Source organism: Dreissena polymorpha, chromosome 2 (genome assembly GCF_020536995.1).
Source record: "Dreissena polymorpha isolate Duluth1 chromosome 2, UMN_Dpol_1.0, whole genome shotgun sequence".
Lineage (NCBI taxonomy): Eukaryota > Metazoa > Mollusca > Bivalvia > Myida > Dreissenidae > Dreissena > Dreissena polymorpha.
Genome location: NC_068356.1, coordinates 100,776,498 through 100,800,243, shown reverse-complemented (window position 1 = coordinate 100,800,243; position 23,746 = coordinate 100,776,498). Strand labels below are relative to the sequence as shown.

Here is a 23,746-nt window from a genome sequence, read left to right as displayed (position 1 = left end):
GATTGAAATAGATTAAGAGTTAACACATTTATATTACTGATAAAAAAAATGCTCAAATGTAAACAAACATGATATAAAAGCAGGCAGCTTTTTTTCTTTAAAAATATAATTTATTGTATAATATTCATTTAAAGTGACAAATCGTTTGATTCTTTCTTATAGCTGAACCTATGGTTCTGCAGTCAAGCACTGTTCCACTTAACCAGGGAGGATTGATTGAAATAGATTAAGAGTTGACACATTTATATTACTGATAAAAAAATGCTCAAAATGTAAACAAAAATGATATAAAAGAAGACAGTTTTTTTTTATTCATTTTTTTTTTTTTTTTTTTTTCAAATTATTTGAATTTATACTGGGGGACATGTTTTGCCCTGTCTGTTGGTTTGTTTGTTTGTTGGCTTGTTTGCCATAACTTTTGCAATATTGAAGATATCAACTTGATATTTGGCATGCATGTGTATCTCATGGAGCTGCACATTTTGAGTGATGAAAGGTCAAAGGTCAAATATACGGTTAAAAGCGCTCATTAAATATACACTATAACTTCGTTAGAACTTCTTTCACATACTTAATATCTCATATGTAATGTATCTCATACAGCTGAACGTTTGAAATAGTGAATTGGTAACTTCAATGTCACCCATCTAGGTCAAAGGTCAAGTTCTTCTACAAACTCAAATACTTCAAATTTAATTACAGAACTTTCTGTGTCATTAATACTATAATAGGCATGATTTGTGTATCTGAACTCCATCACTAGTGTATCTTTTATCCCTATTATCAAGGCGTCTTTTATAACATTATACCATAATATCCACAGCCTGTTGGCATTTATTGTTTATAATGTATGTGACTTTAAAATTAACAAATTTCTAAATGTGAGCAATTTTTATGTCCATAACTGGTGTAACTTTGATGTCCATAACCTAAGTGACATATTCTAAGTAACGGTAATGTCCGTAAGTTGTGTGACTTAATTGTTCATAACCTAAGTGACTGTCATGTCCATAAATTGTGTGACTTTAATGTTAATAATCTATTCTAAGTAACAGTAATGTCCATAAGTTGTCTGACTGTAATGTCCGTAAGTTGTGTGACTTAATTGTTCATAACCTAAGTGACTGTCATGTCCATAAATTGTTGTGTGATTTTAATGTTAATAATCTATTCTAAGTAACAGTAATGTCCGTAAGTTGTGTGACTGTAATGTCCATAAGTTGTGTGACTTATTTGTTCATAACCTAAGTGACTGTCATGTCCATAAATTGTGTGACTGTAATTTTATTAAACTAAGTAACTGGCATGTCCATAACTTGTGTGACTTTAACATCCATAACCTAAGTGACTGTAATGTCATAAATTGTGTGACTTTAATGTTAATAATCTATTCTAAGTAACGGTAATGTCCATAAGTTGTGTGACTGTAATGTCCATAAGTTGTGTGACTGTAATGTCCGTAAGTTGTGTGACTTAATTGTTCATAACCTAAGTGACTGTCATGTCCATAAATTGTGTGACTTTAATGTTAATAATCTATTCTAAGTAACGGTAATGTCCGTAAGTTGTGTGACTTAAATGTTAATTATTTAAGTGACTGTCATGTCCATAAGTTGTGTGACTATTAATGTCTGTAAGTTGTTTGACTGTAATGTCTGGGGCAACAACTGCATTTAGTTGTTGAGTTACTAGTTAATTAATTATTAAGTACCCCAGGGCATGTATGGATTTGTGTTTTAAAACTTGGTATTGTATTTTGAAACAATGTTTATTGGAAATAGAGGGATTTTTATTTATTTTGTCGCACTGCTTTACTTACAAAAATGCCCAATTTTTTATGTGAAACAGCCTTTGAAAGAAAAATATAGCAAAAATTATTTAATTTTATTTCTGATAATGTAGTCAGTCCGTAGATGTCCCTTGACCAAATAAATGGTCCGCTATCTACTTTTGTAGCCTGTTGAACAGGTATCTGACTTAAGTTCTTTGTCCTTTTCTATTAAACCTGTATATCCATTTTTTACTACTTTGAGCACGAATAAGATGAATGTTTGTCCCCAGTTTATAGGTCAAGGTCACAGTGGACACTTTAAATTTGTGTATATTCCTTAAATGGATGTAGTAAAATTATATGTTCCTGCACGGCTTTATTTTGTTATATTTTGTTTTATTTTTGATATTGTAGTCGGTCAGTAGATGTCCCTTGACCAAATAAATGGTCCGCTATCTACTGTTGTAGCCTGTTTGACAGGTATCTGACTAAGTTTTGTATATACCTCAGGTTATTTTATTTTTGATATTGTAGTCGGTCAGTAGATGTCCCTTGACCAAATAAATGGTCTGCTATCTACTGTTGTAGCCTGTTTGACAGGTATCTGACTAAGTTTTGTTAACGCCCGTTTGAAAAAACGGACATATTATGTGATCACCCATGGGTGGGCGGCTTCCAGATCTCTGAGTATAACTCTTAAAGTATAAGAGCTTTTCACATGAAAATTCATATATGGATTGATTTCATTGAGAAGAAGTGCAGTGCACGAGAACCATAACTCTAGCTTGCTTAATTTCAGAATTATACCACATTTTAAATTTTCTTTTCTGAGTCATAACTTCATAACTATAAGGCCAATTAACATCAAACTTGGAATAAACGTAGGTTGTGGTGTATAGAAGTGCAGCCCACAAGAATCATAACTTTAGATTGCATAATTTTAGAAATATCCCCATTAATAATTTTGTTGGTATGCCTTTTTTCTTGGTTGCCTGTTTTTTATGTCCCCAGTCTATGCTGGGGGACATATTGTTTTTGCCCTGTCTGTTGGTTTGTTTGCACAAACTTTAACATTGGCCATAACTTTTGCAATATTGAAGATAGCAACTTGATATTTGGCATGTATGTGTATCTCATAGAGAATATTTCATTGAGTGTGACCTTCTTGGTGACCTTCAAAAAAAAGACAAGCATTGGGGCATTACGACTCTTGTTTCATCAAAAAAAAAAATTTGTTCAAGGTAACTACAATTAGTCCTCTACAACTTTCACATTTTATTTAGTTCAACAGTTCTATCACATTTTACAAGTTTTACATATTTTTGAGAAAAAAAGTAAAGCTGTGCTACTGTGGACATTCATTGTTTTACTCTTTTATTATTAATTAATGATCTTTAAGATTGGTATCTTCATTCCATTTTGGACATGGTCTGGTCAGTATTAGTATTATACATATGAATGTTAGAAGGTTCATATATCTATGTTTGCAATTACAAGATAAAAATGCAGATAATATTGCAGCCAAATTGTGTTACAATGTATTACTATCTGATGTGTTGTGTGTCATTGAATAGCATAATCCATGAGACATCTTGCACCCAAGCTGATCCAGGCAAATGCTGGTCATGCCCAAAGAATTTTATCTGCCATTGATTCTTAGAAGGTTTGTGCCCAGCACATCATCAGGCACATTGAATTTTTACCGTAATGTAACAATAATACATTGTTCTGGTTCTTACATAGTTTCAAATCGTGTATTACTGTATACAAAGTTCCCATTTTATGTCATGGGCACATGCAAGATGCACAGAGATGGCAATATTGATAGTCCAGCAATATCAGTAGATTTCTATATGAAATGTATATAAACAGAAATTTCATTTTCTTTTAATTTCATCATTTCTGGTCATATACCTATCGTTCATATTTCATTGGAAAGCTCTTGAAATTCTTAAGATGTCATAATTAAAAACTAAAAATGAGGTTAAACAAACAGACCATTTATTGTTCAATGTTCTTTTCAGTCAAATTATGGGGAAAAAATCATATAGTGTAACTTTTATGCTTATAATTTTCTGTAGACAATATTATATTGTAAAATATATTTATATCTAAAATGCAAAATGAATAACAGTTAAAATGATACCATTTTGAGCTCACCTGAGCACGAAGCTTTTAGGATCACCTTACGTCCGTTGTCCGTGGTGTGTCAACCTGCTTCAAATGACATCGCCTAAACTATGCCAATTTTGATAAAACTTTACAAGAATGATCATTGGGTGACCCTATACTAAAATTGCTTTATTTGTTCTGCTTTTGTTGCACAAGATGACTATCATTACTAAAAATAAAAAAAATCTTTAAGTGGCATATTCTTTTAAACCACTACGCCAAATTTGCCAAATAAGTTTACAGAAGTGATCCTTGGGTTATCCTTGACAAAATTGATTAAATCATTTCTTTATGATGCAAGAGATGGCAGTTGTCGCTAGAACATTATTGGATATTTTGACATGAACTAGTACACTAATTGTTCAGGTGAGTGTCTAAGGGCCATCGGGCCATCTTGTTAATATACCCTCTCAGAGCTGTTAACAATATTTTTTATATTTAGTTAAAAAATAACAGAAGCTATTAACATTTTCCCCCACTGTAATTGTAAACTATCAAAATGGCTGCCAGATTATTGTAAATAAGAACAATATAACTCTTATCAGATAGAAAAATTGGTGCTTTGAAAACTATATTGATATTTTATCTGTTTCTATGTATAGACGGCTTTGTAAATTTCATACAATGAGTAGTTGGTTTCCTATTGAACTATTACGCCATTTTGGCATAGAACGTAACCAAAGAATATGTACTTTGTGAAGTTGTTTAGGTGATGAGTTTCAGTACTGTTTCAGTCACTTTAAATCTACACGTAAAAAAATATTTATAAATATTTTAGAATTCATCCTCTTATAAAATGGAAAAGTTAATGAATACGTAATATACATCTGTACTTTTTCAAGTTAGTATTATTTTGTAAAATTGTTATGAATAATTTTATTCATTATAAATCATGTCATGGATTTTTAATTACATGTAAATCTTAGTATTGTGCTATAGTCATAATTCTTTTAACTACATTGTGAAAGTGTGACCTAGTGCTACTTTGACATAATATAATTGTTGTAATATCCTAAAATCTGTTGTAAGTTTTGTTGCTTGTTAATACAGTTCTACCGGTACTTGTTCTTGAGTTCATATTACTTTAGAAATTAATTATGTTAGATGTATGTGTTTACATCACACACAATTGTGATTCTACTGTATAATTATATAAGTAAATATGTCCAATCTAGAATCTGTTTTATACTGAGCTTTCATATTTGGTATGTAGCATTATCTAGAGGTCCGCTACCAAAGTTGTTCAAATTGTTCCTCTGGGGTCAAAATTGACTCCGCCCTGGGGGTCACAATTTTACATTGAATTATATAAGGAAAACTTTAAATGACTTGAACTGCTAATGGGATTTTGACCAAACTCAACAGAAATGGTCCCTGGGTAGTCCTCTACCAAAATTGTTCAAATGGTTCTGATTGGTTGCATAAGTACACATTGTCAAAAAAAAAAGGTTTTTAAAATGCAACTTTCAAAAATCTTCTTGTCTGAAACTACAAGACCCAGAGCTTTCATATTTGGTATATAGCATCCTCTAGAAGTCCTCTTCCAAATTTGGTTTAAGTTATGCCCCTAGGGTTAAAATTGACCCCGCACCGGGGGTCACAATTTTACATTGAATTATATAAGGAAAACTTTAAATGACTTCTTATCTTGAACCGTTAATGGGAATTTGAACAAACTCAACATTAACGGTCCCCTTACCACAATTGTTCAAATGGTTCTGATTGGTTGCATAAGTAGGTCAAGGGGTAAAAAAATAGGTTTTCTAAATGCAATTTTCAAAAATCTTCTTGTCTGAAACTACAAGTCCTAGAGCTTTCATATTAATTTCATGTATAACATCATCTAGAGGTCCTCTACCAGTATTTGGTGGACAACATTAGTGGTCCTCTGTAAATGGCTCCATTGTGACCTTTGACCTTTTCCTAAGGTGAGCGACCCAGGGCCCTTTGGGCCCTCTTGTTATTTTTCATTAAAGGGACTCTCTCAGACACGTGTAATTTGGGAGTAAATAAACGTTAAAAATTTGATATTCAACTTCCTCGTCACTATACCAAAGACCGCTTTCATTTTCCTTACTTATAAGTTACTAAAACCCCATGTTTTTGTTGCTTGGTGTGAAGTGAGCCTTCGCGCCAGTCTGTTCAACGTTGGGAAAGCCGGTTTATAAATAAACTGAGGAATTCTTTTTCGCGCGCCAAGCTATCACGTGACGTCTAAAAATAAACACTACACAGCAACATAGTAGCAAAGGGAAATAATCGTGCGCTTAGTTTGGGTGGAATTCTGAACATTTGATGTAGAAAATGCGAGTATTTTTTATTTTCCTTACCAAATTGACCAAGATTCAATAAATATTAATGTCTTCTCTATTTGTTTTTGTCATCGCTCGACCCATTTTCGTCTAACGCAAATAATGTATGCGACCATGCACATGTTCAGTAAACGTTTCCGAAGACCCACGTGACGATGGTATCTAAAAACACCACCTCTTATTCTAAGTTAAGATCGTTGTTTACAAAATAAACCCGTTTAAACGGTCTTACATATCTGCGATTTAAATGTTAATTTTCTTCTCTGTACAAATATGAGCAAGTTTGGAAAGCTGTCAATAATCTAGTTCTGTGTTACTTTAGAAATGTATGTTGTCGTGTTTATGGTAGAAGACAATTTATTTACAAAAAGTTAAAATCTCGATCTCTGAGAGAGTCTCTTTAACGAAAAACCGGAGAACAGTAGTAAAAATTATTTAAAATTTTGAGAAAAAGGCATTCATCGTTACCCCAAACCTTTATTATTATCAGCCATGTTTTTTTCATATCAGGGATGGTCTAAAACCCGTGGTGTCTGGAACTGTATATGTTCTGATTTTTTACAAATAATGTTTTTTTGGGGGGGGCAGGTGGTTTTGGACAGGGGCGGGCGTGGATGAGAATCTAAAATATTTTTTTCTATTGCCTAACTGTAAAATAACATATCTTGAAAAATAAAATCCTGCAAATACTTTCTACCTGTTGTTCTGTTACATGTGTGTTGAACATTTCTGTGACTTGTTAAAATCCTATGGACAAATTTCTAGTCTAAATTAGCTTCTCAATTTAAATAACTTGTTCCTTCAAAATAGTGCATGGTTTGATATTGTACTATTTAAAATTTGAATTAATATTATCTCTAGTCCTGGCAAGTCTATGTTCTTTAAGTAAATTGAAATTAAAAGGTTTATTCATTTAAACATTTTGCAATGATTTCTGTTAGTTCACATCTTGTTAAAATGTTTTATACATGCATAGTTTATGCCTTGGTTAAATAAAATCTGAAATCTGTTGTGGGAAGTATCATACTATGTATTCGTGTTTCTGTTTGTAAAACGTTTAATAAAACTATTTAACATATACTGAAGTGTTTTATTTCTTTTTGTCGAAAACCAGGTCAAATCCTAGAAAAATCTTGTTAACACTCCGGAAGCCACCTTTTTGAATCAATCTAGATGAAACTTGGTATAAATGTATTTACAGAGACATGGATATTTATGTTTCTGGTATTTAAAATTCAATATGTGTCCGGTTTTAATTTGGGACATGCTTGGTTGGGGAAAAAGTAGATCACTAGGTTTAATATTATATTAAAAAAAACTTGTTAACACTTTAGTGGTCACATTCTTGCATCAATTGTCATAAAACTTGGTCAGAATGTTTGTCTGGACAATATGTAAGCCAAGTTCGATTTTGTGTCATGTGGGGTCAATGATTAGGTTGGCAAGTCAAGTGAAAGAGTAGATGTTGTTTTAGCCACCGCCAGACCCTGTTGTCTGGGTCAATGTAGGTCGCAGTGTCCGAAGGTATCTTATCATGTGATGCGGCTCGTATTTCTTGTGTTTCAATAACATTTCCGATACAGAGTTTTAGTTAACTCGTGATGGGAGACAAGTGGACTATAGGATTGCTTGAACCCGGCCTTCAATCGTCCGCCATGCCGTCCTAGTACACCGTATTAAGAGATTTTATAGATACTGTTAACATATGTATATATATCTAGATCTATATATTTGTTGGCTTCTGAAGACCCCCATTACAATTTATACATATATACTAAGTAAAGGGGCATTATATATAATTATATATTATTGTAAAGGGGCATTTTTATAGACTTGATATACACATTTGTGGGTTTCGATATACACATTTGCGGGTTTCCGACTCTGCCCCTCACCATGGTCTCATTCAGTGACCCCGTAAGTGAAGGTATGTGTGAATATATATATATATATATATATATATATTTATATATATATATATATATACAGTAAGTTATTTTTTCGACAAGAAAATGTGAACCACTGATTAAAATAATTTAAATAATTCCTTAAATACACAACAAACAAATAGTTGTTTAAAATGAGAAACACATATGTATTTAACAATAAGGCACATAAACAATCATAAAGCAAATACATATTAATGTGATACGGTTTTTCCCAAATATCTAAGAAAGAAATAGCAAAGTATGCAACACAACGTAGTTACGAAAGAGCCCGATACAACCGATTAGTAATTATACTTGACTAATATACATAAACATAAGTATTAAGTATTTAACTCATTGAGCGTTTCAAATTTCATACATTGGTGTCTCTCTTAACTTCACAGTCGTTTTTGAAGGATTTACATCGCTCTTACTTGTTGTTTCTGTTTACTGTTGCCTTGTATGTTAAAACACTCGTGGCATTATGTGTAAACAACTTACTGATGTGGGTAAGCTCAAGGATTATGCGTTTGAATGTTTGGCTCCATTCACCTTACTTGATGCAAGTAAAGTCCGATCAGGGCCGACTTGGTTTGTACGAGTGCTTAAAGGGATCTTTTCACGCTTTGGTAAATTGACAAAATTGAAAAAAGTTGTTTCAGATTCGCAAATTTTCGTTTTAGTTATGATATTTGTGAGGAAATAGTAATACTGAACATTTACCATGGTCTAATATAGCCATTATATGCATCTTTTGACGATTTTAAAACCTAAAAATTATAAAGCGTTGCAACGCGAAACGATTGAATAATTTGGAGAGTTCTGTTTTTGTCGTTAAATTTTGTGAAACTACGAAGATTGCTTATATAAGGTATAAAATACTTCAAGTATATGTACTCGGCGGAATAGCTCAGTAGGCTAGAGCGTTTTTACTTCAGGAATCTGGCAGGACTCCTGGGGTCACTGGTTCGAAACCTGGTCCGGGCAATGTTCTTTTCCTTTTTTTAATTTTATTCTTGATTTTTTACTGGAGCTTTTACGATCCAATGTTTACATTTATCGATATAAAGCATTTAATGAATAAATTAAAAAATGCCAAAATCTGTGAAAAGGCCCCTTTAAAAAGACCATCTAGTCCTGGTTGATAACTTACTGATGTGGGTAAGCTCAAGGATTATGTGTTTGAATGTTTGTCTACATTCACCTTACTTGATGCAAGTAAAGTCCGATCAGGGCCGACTTGGTTTGTACGAGTGCTTAAAAAGACCATCTAGTCCTGGTTGATACCGCCCCCCCCCCCCCCCTACACACACACACACACAATACCGTCTCACAAAAAGGGAGGAATCGTACTATTGCGTAATTCTGGCTTCCATTAAATGAATACTATCGCTAATATATATGTTTGACCTATATAGATAGGACGGGCAATTCGAGTCCGATCTATAAAACGTGTTCGTCGAATTGTCCTTGGGTTTTCCGTAATCTATTGGTACCTAGTTGTAAATTATTTTACAATATTACCAATGCCTTTTCTATATTCAACAAGGCCAGTTTCTTGCGTCAAGCTATATCCAATAACAAAGTCTTTTTTTGCAATATGCATGTCTTGAGAGTTGCAAATTTTTTTTTTATTCTAAATTTATATTGCTAAATATTATATATGTATATGCCTGTATGGCATTGGCCACTGTTGAATACATTGAGTGTTATATAGATGAGTACTCATGAGCTTCAAGCTTAATGTATTCCGAAATAAAACCATAAAACCATACTTTACACTCTTTTGACCAGTGTAAGTTTAAGTTAGACCTTTATAACACACTTTCCTGTGATATACAGTCCTAGTTATAAAAATACCTTTAACACGTCCTTTTCTATGCTTTTAAGTCCTTTGGCTACACACTGGTTGAACTAGACCTTTGCGACACTATTTTCTATATTATGAAGTTTTAAAGGTCTTAGTTTAAAATAAACATGTTAATCACAATATTCTTTATAATCTACAGCCATATTGGTGGTCCTATCTTCAATTTGAACTTATACTACAACATTATGGTTCCCTGCACACGCAATATTATTGCACACTAGTTGTGCAACATCATTAGTCGGGTACCTGCTGTATACCTCCTGCGTTCACATACGTTCCTGGCCGACCGTTGGAGGGCAGGATGAAGCGATTGGAGCTCGAACTGATCACCTACATTAACAATTAAAATATATGTAGAAGAAATCATTTTTTTAAAGAATTATACATTCAATTGGACGGGGGACCGTTGCCATTCCGCTAAAGCAAAATCCCGACTGCATGTGTGTAATACAAAACGTCTGCGTTTAGAAAACATAGGAAGCAGAAGTCATTCATAATTGTACGCGAGCATAATGTATACGATCGCACGCAGTAGTTAAGTTTTGCCATTTTGACTTGTTTTCACCAGTTTGTTGATTAATAAATTGTATTAGATTGAGAGTTCTTTATCGTTACATGAGCGGATACTTGACATTCGGATGCATAGGGAATCGCCTTAAAACGTTTGACTTGTGGCTTAATAACTAGAATTGGAAGCAAAATAACGACGTAGTTTATTTGCCTTTAGGACAACGATGGTTCGGAACATATTTCGATTATAGAATGTTTTGAATGACATTTCCATTAACTGTTCTTTAATAAAATAAAGTGCAAACATAAATTAAAAGTATGTTGTTGAGTAATTGATCGGAAAAGTCCGAGTTAAGAAGTTTGCTTTCGTACAGACGTCTTTACGTTTTTCATGTCTTTAAAATATTATTGTTGAATTGTTGAATGGTTATGGTTATACCAAAGAGGCAAAAGCTCCTGAGCAAACCTGATGTTTGTAGTGCCGAATACTGGAATTTTTCAATAAGCAAAACCTCTTAAGCAATACTTATGATTGTAGTGTAGAATACTGGAATGGTAAGTAAGCAAAAAGTCTTAAGAAATACTGCATTTTTGAGCTTAGAATTACTGTAATGGTAATTGAACAAAATATTTCTTGGTTACCGAGTCCGGTGTGTCCATAGGCCTGTTTACGTCAGCGGTTGGTTTGTGGATAACACGTTCCTTAACCAAAGTCTGTAAAGGATAGATACACAGTTATGAACACATAGGGACAAGTGGATATACATTTCTTACTCACTGGCTATAATCCCATTCTGCTTGGTAGTTGACACCGAAACTGACCAAAACGCACATTGGTTTAGTCAATGATGCATGAGCCTGAACATTTACACTAAAATTTATATTAACAGATTGTGATATTTTATACACGATGAACCGGTGTCTTAGAACAGAAGTAATCACAAGGCATGTTCTTATTGTACAATTTGCATCTTTGAATTCATTAATTCATTTGTGTGTGACAAATAACGGCTTAGAAGCTGAATTACGGTTTAATTTATTTCACCCAAATCACTCACAAGTTATCTTATTACCAGAATACTGAAAAGTTTGTCGATGCGAATCGGAGATGGAGTCCATCAGTGGAATCCGGGTTTGAATCCTTCTCTTGAGCGTATATTTAGCCGATAAACGGACAAGGGAAAGTCTCAATTAGGCTTTAGAATCTTGGTATATATTGTTTATTTTGGGGGGAGGGGCTTGGTTGACCTCAATACACACATTGTCATATTGCGCTACATCTCTATTCGGAAAAAATATTTCTTGTATCGAACTGCAGACACTCACCTCGTCGTCTTCGATGGAGTGAAATACCGCTTGCTCCTGTATGAACAAGAAAGGAAAAAGCATTAACAACACATATGCAGTGAATCAATGTATGCAATACTGAAGATATAGAGAATATTATGAGAGTTTTGGATAAAGATCAAGTTTATCATGCGAGGCTTAGAACCGATGTAGCGCGAGGCTTGCCAGGATATCTTTTTTGAAAAGCCATATCTGGTCTTTCTGGCTCGACCACTGAAACGACTGTTTCTTCTTTAGCATAAAGTTAATCTCAACTTCTCCGCTGGCAAGATCGCACACTTGCCCAATATACCATTTTCCCTGGTATATAGCAGCAACAAAATCAAACTTTTTGCACTCTATCTCCGATGGCGTAAGGATTTCAAGAGGCCTTGAGCTATCTCAGCGACAAAATCATCCTGTTCGCACTCTATCTCAGATGGCGTAAGGTTTTCAAGAGGCAATGAACTATTTTCAGCAGTAACCGTATCACTGTTGGTTGTTGGGCTTTTCATGTCTTCGTGGGTTGACGCCTTTGACCATGAACAACCCATTTGTCCAGTTAAGCAATCAGCACAGTAGCAGCTGGTATTTCGATATAATATATTGCAATCACCCAAACCAACTACAGCATGCAGCTTCATAGTACCGGCTACCGACTTAATACTTTGACTTGCAACTGATACCGCTCTTGCTTCACAAATACCCGAGAAACAAACCGGAAAGTGACATTGGTCATATTCGATGTCTTGCCCCAGTTGTAGAAATCGCGCGCATCGCTTATGACGCACCTGCTGCTTCTGCTCGCCTCATCCGCCATCCGTTTGCTTGTGCCTCTTAATCCATCGCATGGACCTTTGCCATGCCCGCTCTCAAAGTAATTCCACCGGGCATGACATCTATATGTTTCAAAGTGGTTGGCAACTGCATTAAATATATATTTGTTGCGGTACTGCGATGACGGCGAGTCGCTCCAGTAATGAACCATTTCCAGTTGCGGATCAATCAATTTCAACTCTGGAATTAGGTCATCGATGAAGGCCAACACCGTGGACGCTTTGTGTGAGGCCTCATCTGAGACCGTACCAAAATTTTTATGCAACTATTCACCATCAGCATTCTTCCAATATGCAACCATAGGATGCAGTGTAACGGCTGACTGATTAAAATAGGCACTCTGCACTTCTTCGTGAGAACGACAGGTATAGTTTTCTGCAAAATCAAGTTGTACGATAAAGTGATGTTCTGGTAATGTTTGCTTCAGCAGTTTTATTTGTTCATACTGAATGTGAACTCTTTGCACATGTTCTTTAAAGTCTTCTAGCTGTGTAGTTGTCTGATGAATAAACTTATCTCGGGTACAACGTTTTCCACTATCCGCGTCACGGTCCGTTTTCTGCCTTTATCCTCTGTTTCTACACGCGTCCACTGACTTACCGACACCTCATCTGGCAGCTTCTCTCTCAACATATCTTCAGAAATCTTGGTTTCAACAACTTTTTCTGGAATTGCGAACATCTGAATGTGTTTTCGAAGGGCCTTCACCAAAAGCGATGCATTTTGATGTTTAAAGCATAAACATGAAACCCTGGACAGCATTGCTGTTTTTTATATGTAAGATGGTCTAGATCGGCAAAATGTGGCAAAGAAAATGTCATTTGCTGGGTTTTCTGCTTTGAATTTCAGATACAGATTTTTTAGGTAATCTGTTAATATATGCACCTGTTGCTTACATCCTGTTGCAGTCTTCTATGCGTCACTTTTACCTGGCTGGGTGCGACTGTTGTCTTCACGCTTCATGGAGTTAATTACATGTTCACGATTCTTTTCAAGCTTACTCAGGCGCTTCCTAATTCCAATCTGATGCACTTTGCTATGGGAGGCGGAAAACTACAACGGGCGAGGCATGGTCAGGGGTGATAACCCCAAAAAAAAGGTTAGGGTAAGGGTTAGGATTAGGGGTCGGGTTAGGGTTAGGGTTGGGTTTAGGCTAACCCAAACCCTAACCCGACCTCTCACACTAACCCTAACCCTTACCCTAACCCTCTAACCCCCCCCCCCCCCCCTTGCGCAATATCATACCATGCCTCGCTCGTTGTAGTTTTCCGCCTCCCCTTTGCTATTGACTCTTAGTCCTAGTTGATTTCGCCCAAGTCCGGTTTTCATAGACAAGTATTTAATTGTTCTGTACTTCTTGGCTATTCTCCCAGCTACTATATTGTAAATTGCTGCTCTCTTATCTCTCGGTGTGTTCTTTTTTGACGCCTTAATTTCACTTACTAATACATTACCTAGCAGAATGGGACGCCTAAGTTTCGCCTTCTGTTCAGCAGTCAGATTTGCGGCCTCCATGTCTGGTTCTGTCTATTTACTCGGTGTCAATTCAACACTTGGTACATGCTAAGTACTCTCAGTACTCTTTCTGACTCTCTGCAACGCTCTTTGTGTACTTTTTAATTTCGTTTTAAGCTTGTCTCTTTCTTGCTGAAGGATTCTTACTCGGGATACTGCAGCTGATCTATCTCGTTTCCACCGTTTCAGTGCTGCCTTTTGCCTTCCTCTGTTGATCTCGTTAAAATCCAATCGAACTAGTAATCTTCCGCGATCAGTTCCATTTCCTTCATTTCTAGTGTGGTGTTCGTCGCTTGTTTCTAATCCGGTGTCTTCCTCCATTCCCCGACTTTCATAACTACTAGTTTGGCTACTGTCCTGTCGTGCTCATTTTTATTTCAATTAAAATGTTCGATGACACTGATCTCAGAAAACATATGGTTTGTAAGCTAACAAGGGTATAATCAGCAACAATTACACATCTATAGTGAATCAATGTGTGCAATACTACAAATATTATTATTAGGGATCAATATCATCACATGGTGTATTGTTTTTTATATATAATTTAGCCTCGCTCCGTCAAAAGGGGGCGTAAAGTGTCGTCCCAGATTAGCCATCGCAATGCGCACAGGGTACGGACGACACTTTATTTTTTGCTAAGAATATACTTCCCTTCAACGAAAAATATCATAAAAGCGGAAAGTATCGTCCCAGAAAAGACCGTGTGGACTGTCTCAATTATCAGGTTTACCCGGGAGGCTGCACTTAGGCCATCACTTGACGTCAAAGGGAACGCGGGGGTACTCGCCATAGAGCTGCTAACGGAGTCGAACTGCGACTGTCCGAATCTCTGAAAATAGATAAGGAAATTCAGCATTTGTCATATGAGGATCCATAAGACGTGGGCATTTATTTGAATCATCTAAGCTTGAATACGTTTGGTCGAAAAAGCTTTTTTCCCCAATAATCTCTCATTTGAAAATGCATTGAAAGCTTAAGAAACAACGATCAAAGAGATGTCTGAATCTTTGCTATAAAAATAATAGCAAATATATTAGGAATTTTACCACTGTGCCTTAAAACTCCATGCAACCTTCCGATCCGACGTATAAATCATTTCAGCTTTATTACTATGACCAAACAATTAACCCATTTATGCCTAGCCTCTAGAAAAAAAGGCCTTGGCAAACAGCGTAGACCCAGATGAGGCGCTGCATGATGCGGCGTCTCGTCAAGGTCTGCGCTGTTTTATTAATGAAATTTCTGTAAGAAATATTCTAAATATAGAAATAAATATACTAGACATCCCTAATTTTGGAAATAAATTGATTCAATTTAGAAGGCTGGGAGAGTTCACTAGGCATACATGGGTTAAACTATCTGTATCCGTTTCCGTTATACATGATTACTCATTAAGTATCATGCATGTCCAGTTCTCCATAAAGCATCATTGGATTGTTATTTTGCCAAAGAGAACAACGACAAATGGCATATACCTTAAAGCCATACTTCATTTAGACTCAAATTTCGTGTACTTAGCTATTACTTCAAATATTGCATGTAGGGTTTATCAAAAGAGAAAATCCAAAAAATCCAAAAACAAACCATTTTTTAGATAGATGAGGCAATATATATTTGAACAAATGTTGACAAACCACATGTGAGCACTTCACTGAAAAAGAATAAGTCTTTAATTGCCGTGACCAAAGAATCAAAGCAGGTCCAATTCTTTTAACTCCATTAACACATTCATTTAGCCATAATTTTTAACTCAGTGCGTTCACCTTTATTACAAACAAAACATTTACAGGTTCTCTAAAATACGCATCTTACATCAGTTCTTTAACATTGCGTAGCAAAAAAAGTAAAACATCTTCCCATATTCTTTGGTCAATAATGTAAACACATTTAAAATGCCAACTTTCTATACAACATAAAAGCATTCAACAATTTACAAAGGAGTCACAGCCCATATGAACACTTATCGAGACAACCATTAGGAGTTAAGCATTTTATAAAAAAAATAGTCTAATTGCTAACTTCTTTGACACGCAGTTAAGTACATATATTTAACATTGGGGCAAATAGTTTAAATACTAAATAACCCTGTTTAAGAGGAAGTGTAATTATCATGTATTGCTACGTAAATGGTTACTGCTGCAAAATGATAAATACCTCCGACAAGCCAATTCCTAGCGTTTGCGTGTAATTTAGACCTCAAACGACAGATTATTTGGATTTTGGCAATTTTGGGGAACACAAAACTCTGTTATAACTAAGTTGATAGCGTATGTATTATCATTTGTACAATATTACGTATTATAATAAGGATTTGAAAATGTAATGTTAATAACAAAGCATACTCAAATAGATTTGAGTTGTACTCTTTGAAAAGGTCGTTTAATGCATGTGTGTAAAGTGTCGTCCCAGATTAGCCTGTGCAGTGCGCACAGGCTTATCAGGGACAACCCTTTCCGCCTAAACTAGTTTTTGCTAATAAGATACTTTTTTAAACGAAAAATATCGTAAAAGCGGAAAGTGTTGTCCCTGATTAGCCAGTGCGGACTGCACAGGCTAATCTGGGACGACATTTTACGCACATGAATTTAACCCCATTTTCATAGAGCACTGTCCATTTATATGCTTTGATTGGGGATTTGTCTTGGTTTAGCAGTGAGCTGTCCTTTAACTTAAAAGATATGGGCGCGTCTTTGATGTATTGTTGAACGTTAACGTTCTTTAATGTGTTTTATAAGTCATTAATGAAACACTATATATCCCATTAGGCATTGATAGCAGGTAAAACAAAAATGGATATTTAACCGCTAAAAAAATGTATCATGATATTGTTATGAAGTTTTTTTGGGGGTACCGCATTGGGCAAATGACAGAAAAATATGTGTTATATTGTAGTAAAGCTTTTGATACTGTCATTTGTATAAAATCTCTTGTATAAATCAATTAAACTAGGTCCAGAGGAAGAACATTAAATATAATAAAATCCATTCATTTAGCTGTTAAATATAGAGTAAAATATTGTAACCAACTGAGTGGCGATTTCGAATGTACATGTATGCTAGGTGTGAAGAAAGACGACATTGTGTCTCATTGTATGTGTTCTTTATTTTATGACTGAAATATATTCTTGGTGGAAACGGTGTTAATAAAATCGACACGCTTTTAAACTGTTTCTTTTGAAAATGGTATGTAAAATTATGTGATAATATTTACGGACATCATCATCATCATCATCATCATCATCATCATCATCATCATCATCATCATCATCATCATCATCATCATCATCATCATCACAATCATCACAGTCATCTTCACCATCTTCACCATCTTCATATCCATTATCACCAGCATCACCAGCAGCAGCAGCAGCAATAGCAGCAGTAGCATCTTCAATTGCAGCATAAAAATAATAAGCATAATAATCAAAATAACCTTCATTATCATCATCAGCAGCAATTGAAGAAACAGCAATAACTATTACGGCAGTTAGTTATGTACTTACGGTGAAAGCCGACATTGCGATTCAATAATCCATATATATTCACTCGTTTTAAATAATTCATCAAGATACCACGTATTGATATATACTTCGATCTAAGGATTTCATTTGTACATTTCAATGCGGTCTGTCTTTATGCATGACCATTTCCAATGTAAGCAGGAAGAAGAATTCACGATTTTGTCTTCGATTCAACTCGGTTGTATTTACCTTGCGATTGAAAACTTCAATATAATTATTCTACGATTAGCATACACTTGGCGGTTATTTGCCATTACAAATAATACTTTAAAACTCTGCTGTTCCAGTATGGTTAACGTACAATGAATGGGTGATTGGAAATTTGATTTTGCATGAAGTATCGATTTATTGAGTGGGTCTTCGATTACATCTGTGGTTTAATTACTACCTAGCTTCCTTTTATGAATATCCGATGCCATAAATTATACATGCTTATTATAATTAGATAATCAGCTATCGCATAAACAGGTACTCTTTTTATGTACTGTCCTGAAGTTGTCTTAACTTATGTCTTAACTTACGAGGTATGTCTTGTCTTACAGGAATAGTAATTGTATTGTAACGTGATAAATTGTGCCATTACAAATCAACCCCACACGTTTATAATTATGGTGGTTGTACAAAGAAAGAAAGCCATACGGGGGGGGGGGGGGGGTATGCGAATAAGGGAGCTGACTGGGTTAGTTGGAACTGACTTCCTAAATGGCGTCGTTTTCGCGACTTTCGCCAAGGAGTAGCGTGTATTCTCACCTAGTAAGCCACCTCATATGTATATTTCGTTTTAAAGAAGAATACGCATTTTCGGCCCTGCTGTGTTTGTGCTTACGTCGGTGTTTTGTTTCAAGATCGTAGACTTCGGAATAAAAAAGTTATTGAAGGAAACTCGTCCACAAATTGGTTCTTTAAAGCGGGACTGCACGATTTTGTCAAATATTTATGAATTTATATAAAATGTGTAAACAACTAATTATACATATATTTCAATATAAATTAAAACAAACGTTAAAAAGAACATGTGTCGAAAAATGCGAAATAAGACAGATATTTAATTCTGAAATCGAAAATGTCTGTACAGTCGAATTCGCCAGCATGTATGTTATGCATGTACGATGTGAATCTAAATTTAGTTTTACGGATCATTTTAATTTCCAGCAACGATATCTATTCATACGACACACGAATACTAACTCCGATCCTCATAAAAAAGACGAATACTTCGGTTATTGTAGGAAAATATGTACGAAATATCTTCGTCACAATCGGCTCGGGTCGCTAATTTGTCTTTGCTGCATTTTATGAAATTCGTCTTAATGTATACTTTTTCTTGCCTTTTTGTCTTTTTATCAATATATTACATTTTAGCACAAATAAAAGTCTTGCAGTCCCGCTTTAATTATTCCACCCTCGAGATTAGAAAGACTTTGGATGTACGAATATCTTTTTCTCTTATAATAAACAGTATTTGCGTAGGTTTACAGTAAAATATTACATAAATCACGATTATTTTATATTCTCGACGCGTTTTACCTCTATTAATTCATTTAATGTCGAATTATAATGATTAAATCCCTCTTTTGACACATACTTTCCTCTTTTTAGAATATTTTAGAAACTGACTTTCAAACGACAAACACAGCTCATACATATGTTATAATACAGGTGGTTAGCGTGTTGCTTTGGTAATAATTAATAAAAACATCATTTTTAATGAAAAATTGTCAGATTATATCGAAAACTCAACTTCTGTGAAAAAACATTCACTATCAAATATACATGTACATAGCTCTATAACAAGATATTCAACTCAAAATGAACCGAAAATATGGTGCATCGCTTTGAACCGCAATTACGGATTAACCTAATACACACTCTATTATCTCGTATATCAGCCCCCCCCCCCCCCCCGCAGCCAATCCTATTGAAAATCGTGATTTGATTCAGTTGTAGACATGTTTTTCGAATAGCATTATTATAATGCTACAGTAAGTAACGTGAGTAAGAAAACACACATTCCAACAAATAACACAAATAATAATATCGAAGTTCACATAAAAACTTTATTAAAGGTGGATGGGTATTTCGTGCCAAACCCTGTAAAATATGAAAGAGTTGTTTGTCATTTGAAAGTCTGGTCCCAAAAATGTGCTTAACCCATTTATGCCAAGCGTCTTGAAAAAGGCATTGGCAAACAGCGTATACCCAGGCGTCTCATCGGGGTCTGCGCTTTTTACTGAAAGAAATTTCTGTAAGAAATATTCTAAATATAGAAATAAATATACTAGACGTCCCTAATTTTGGAAATAAATTGATCCTATTTAGAAGGATGGGAGAGTTCACTAGGCATAAATGGGTTAAAAGAAAGTTTTAGAGATAAAACCGCGTCGGGAAAATAAAATAATCGTTTTTTTGTTATATTTTACAATACACATGCGCAAATACCATGTATTATTTGCGAAAATGATATTACTACCTCAAATTACTCGAAGGTAACGTACGTAAACAAAACATTTGTGGACGTTTTTGACGATGCTGCTTCAACTTTTTTCGTACCCAATTTTTTTTCGTTCCCATTTGTTTTGTGCATACTTGTTTCGTACCCAAATTTTTCGTACCCAATTTTGTTTCGTTTCCAAAATTTTCGTACCCACAAACACAATTGTGGTGATGTAGATAAACTTAAATTGATGCTTGTTTATCCATCCGCTTCAAAAGCATCGTCACACCAGTACTGTCAGTACTTTGATTCCTTCAATAATGTTTGATTGCGACGAATACGATATTGAAACAAAAAAATAAGGAAGCTCAAACACCCTGGAGCCGAAAGGGTGTATTCATTTTCAGGAAACATCAATACAACTTGGCGTACCGAGTGAAAATCCAAGTTACTCCTGAGGGAAAATCATCAAAAGACGTCATTTAGAAAGTCATTTCTAACTTACCTCACTTTTACCCGGTCAGCTCCCGCATATGCATAACCCGTGCCATATGTCATTGCAATTTTGAACACTAATTGAAGTAAACGTAACAGTGTTCTTATTTCCTGAAAGTCATTTAAAGGGGCCTTTTCACAGATTTTGGCATTTTTTTAACTTATTCATTAAATGCTTTATATCGATAAATGTAATCATTGGATCGTAACAGCTCCAGTAAAAAATCAAGAATAAAATTTAAAAAAGGAAAAGAACATTGCCCGGTCCAGGTTTCGAACCAGTGACCCCTGGAGTCCTGCCAGAGTCCTGAAGTAAAAACGCCTTAGCCTACTGAGCTATTCCGCCGAGTACACGTACGTGACGTATTTTATACCTTATATAAGCTATCTTCGTAGTTTCACAAAATTTAACGACAAAAACAGAACTCTCCAAATTATTCAATCGTTTCGCGTTGCAACGCTTTATAATTTTTAGGTTTTAAAATCGTCAAAAGATGCATATAATTGCTATATTAGACCATGGTAGATGTTCAGTATTACTGTTTCCTCACAAATATCATAACTAAAACGAAAATTTGCGAATCTGAAACAACTTTTTTCAATTTTGTCAATTTACCAAAGCGTGAAAAGATCCCTTTAAGTTGCTCTTATTACTGTTACCTTAAAGATCGGGAAAATTTAAATTCGTATATAGTGCTTTGTTTAACGCAAAACTTAAAATGTAGATCAAAATAAGAGAGAAAGAACGTTTTCAGCTGTTGACCACGGGCACGTACGTATAAGTCACGTTCGTATTAATAAAGCAATATATCAGCATAAGTGCGTGCTATAACAAATAACGAATAATGATTGGACTGTTCAGGCGTGCTTGTTTTAGCAAAGACCCTTGATTAGAAATAAAGACTAAGTTTAAATTGTGCAAATCAATAACTGCATGGTAATGCACCGTTAACCGCCGTTGTCTTATTTCGATAAGTCACGTTACAGAAAAACCTTCCACAGTGAGTATAAAGCAGTCGTGTCTGAACAACACATAGTTTGGCAGATGTTACTGATGTACGCTCCTATTTTTAATTTTACATTTTTGTTACACGTTTTTAGAATCGGATTCACGTTACAATCGCTATAACAGTGAACATGGACACACTAACACACTAGGGACGGATCGAAATTGTTATGGTAAAAAATGACTTTTTTTACGAACTTTATATCGGTTTGTCGTAAGGTCAATAACAATAAAGCATAAAATACTATATCTATGGAAGACAACTCTTATGTGCCAGTGAAAACTATTCACGTTTGAGTTATCTTTCTGTCAACCACTACCATTTCCTATACGATTGGTTAATATTACGGTTGTTTTACGTGTTCTGTATTATTATATTAAATACTACTTGTGTACCATTTATTCGTCGAAACTTCCTTCTTTGTTCAATTGTTTAAAGGGATCTTTTCACGCTTTGGTAAATTGACAAAATTGAAAAAAGTTGTTTCAGATTCGCAAATTTTCGTTTTAGTTATGATATTTGTGAGGAAACAGTAATACTGAACATTTACCATGGTCTAATATAGCCATTATATGCATCTTTTGACGATTTTAAAACCTAAAAATTATAAAGCGTTGCAACGCGAAACGATTGAATAATTTGGAGAGTTCTGTTTTTGTCGTTAAATTTTGTGAAACTACGAAGATTGCTTATATAACGTATAAAATACGTCAAGTATGTGTACTCGGCGGAATAGCTCAGTAGGCTAAAGCGTTTTTACTTCAGGACTCTGGCAGGACTCCTGGGGTCACTGGTTCGAAACCTGCGCCGGGCAATGTTCTTTTCCTTTTTTTAATTTTATTCTTGATTTTTTACTGGAGCTTTTACGATCCAATGTTTACATTTATCAATATAAAGCATTTAATGAATAAGTTAAAAAATGCCAAAATCTGTGAAAAGGCCCCTTTAAACGGCCACCAATCTTTCCTCTGCGTCCTTCGGCGTTAATATGAATTACGGTAAACTAATTGTTGTATGTATGTATGGTTAACCCATTTATGCCTAGTGGACTCTCCCATCCTTCTAAATTGAATCAATTTTTTTCCAAAATAAGGGATGTCTAGTATATTTAATTCTTTATTTAGAATATTTTGTACAGAAATTCCTTTAAGCAAACAGCGCAGACCCTGATGAGACGCCGCATCATGTGGCGTCTCATTAGGGTCTACGCTGTTTGCCAATGCCTTTTTTATAGCCGCTAGGCATAAATGGGTTAATGGTCCATAAAGTGTCCGCTTTTTAGGTTCACGTGCCGCGATTTTTAAAACCCGTAAAACCCCTTTATTTATCGAAATTAAGTGCACATACAAACTGTTTCGCACCTCACTTCATTCGGTGTTATTAATTAGCGAGAACGAATAGGACAAAATCGCAATTTTTCACACATTCCGATCTACCGTATTAACTTTAACTTTTCGGACAATCTAAGTTTTTGGACGCCCCATTTATTTGCCAAAATAATTATTTTTCGTGACTCTATTATTTCGGACATACGGGTTTTCGTCCATAATTAATGATTCCAGTTTTTCGGACAGTATATTTTGTTACATAGTCTTTGATAAATTGTGTGAATGTAATATTAGGCCGTGTGTATGATACTTGTTTCTCTACTCAAGAACAGTGTATTAATATAGTTTGAAACACGCAATGGTGACGTGTACAGTTTCCGATGGGAACTTGTGCTAAACCACGTGCCCAAAGATAGCGAAGTAATATGCTATACATGCGACGGTCGTATAAGGATGTAAGCCACCATTTACATTCTCTGCATACCCAACACATGTCTAATTAGCGAGATAAGTAATGAGTAATTAACTTCGTGTGTTCGTCTTGGCTAGTTTGACGTTAATATAGTCGAGCGACCCGAAATGACGCTGCCTTATGTTGACGCCATTTTTGTTTTGCCTCTATTTGATACATAAGCGACATCCGTTGACGTCATACAATTACCGATTGTATGCTACACACAATTTACTACAGTTGTGAGTTCTTATGTGGAAAATAGCT

At 35.0% G+C, this 23,746-nt stretch overlaps 1 protein-coding gene and 1 long non-coding RNA gene across 2 annotated transcripts; one reads left to right on the top strand and one right to left on the bottom strand.

Annotated features, from left to right (window-relative positions):
• The first annotated feature begins 106 nt into the window (after positions 1-106).
• LOC127868273 (uncharacterized) lies at positions 107-7,335 on the top strand. Its single transcript, XR_008044060.1, has 2 exons — positions 107-2,251; positions 2,372-7,335. It is a non-coding gene; the product is annotated as an uncharacterized LOC127868273 (long non-coding RNA).
• Positions 7,336-10,287: 2,952 nt separating this feature from the next.
• Positions 10,288-17,916, bottom strand: LOC127869940 (uncharacterized). The gene is made up of 5 exons (XM_052412599.1): positions 17,747-17,916; positions 14,975-15,073; positions 11,890-11,925; positions 11,206-11,277; positions 10,288-10,383 (listed from the first exon to the last, which is right to left on the bottom strand). Exons 1-5 carry the CDS (start codon positions 17,759-17,761, stop codon positions 10,288-10,290), a joined length of 318 nt encoding a protein of 105 aa, XP_052268559.1. The 5' UTR covers positions 17,762-17,916.
• Between the last annotated feature and the right edge of the window lie 5,830 nt (positions 17,917-23,746).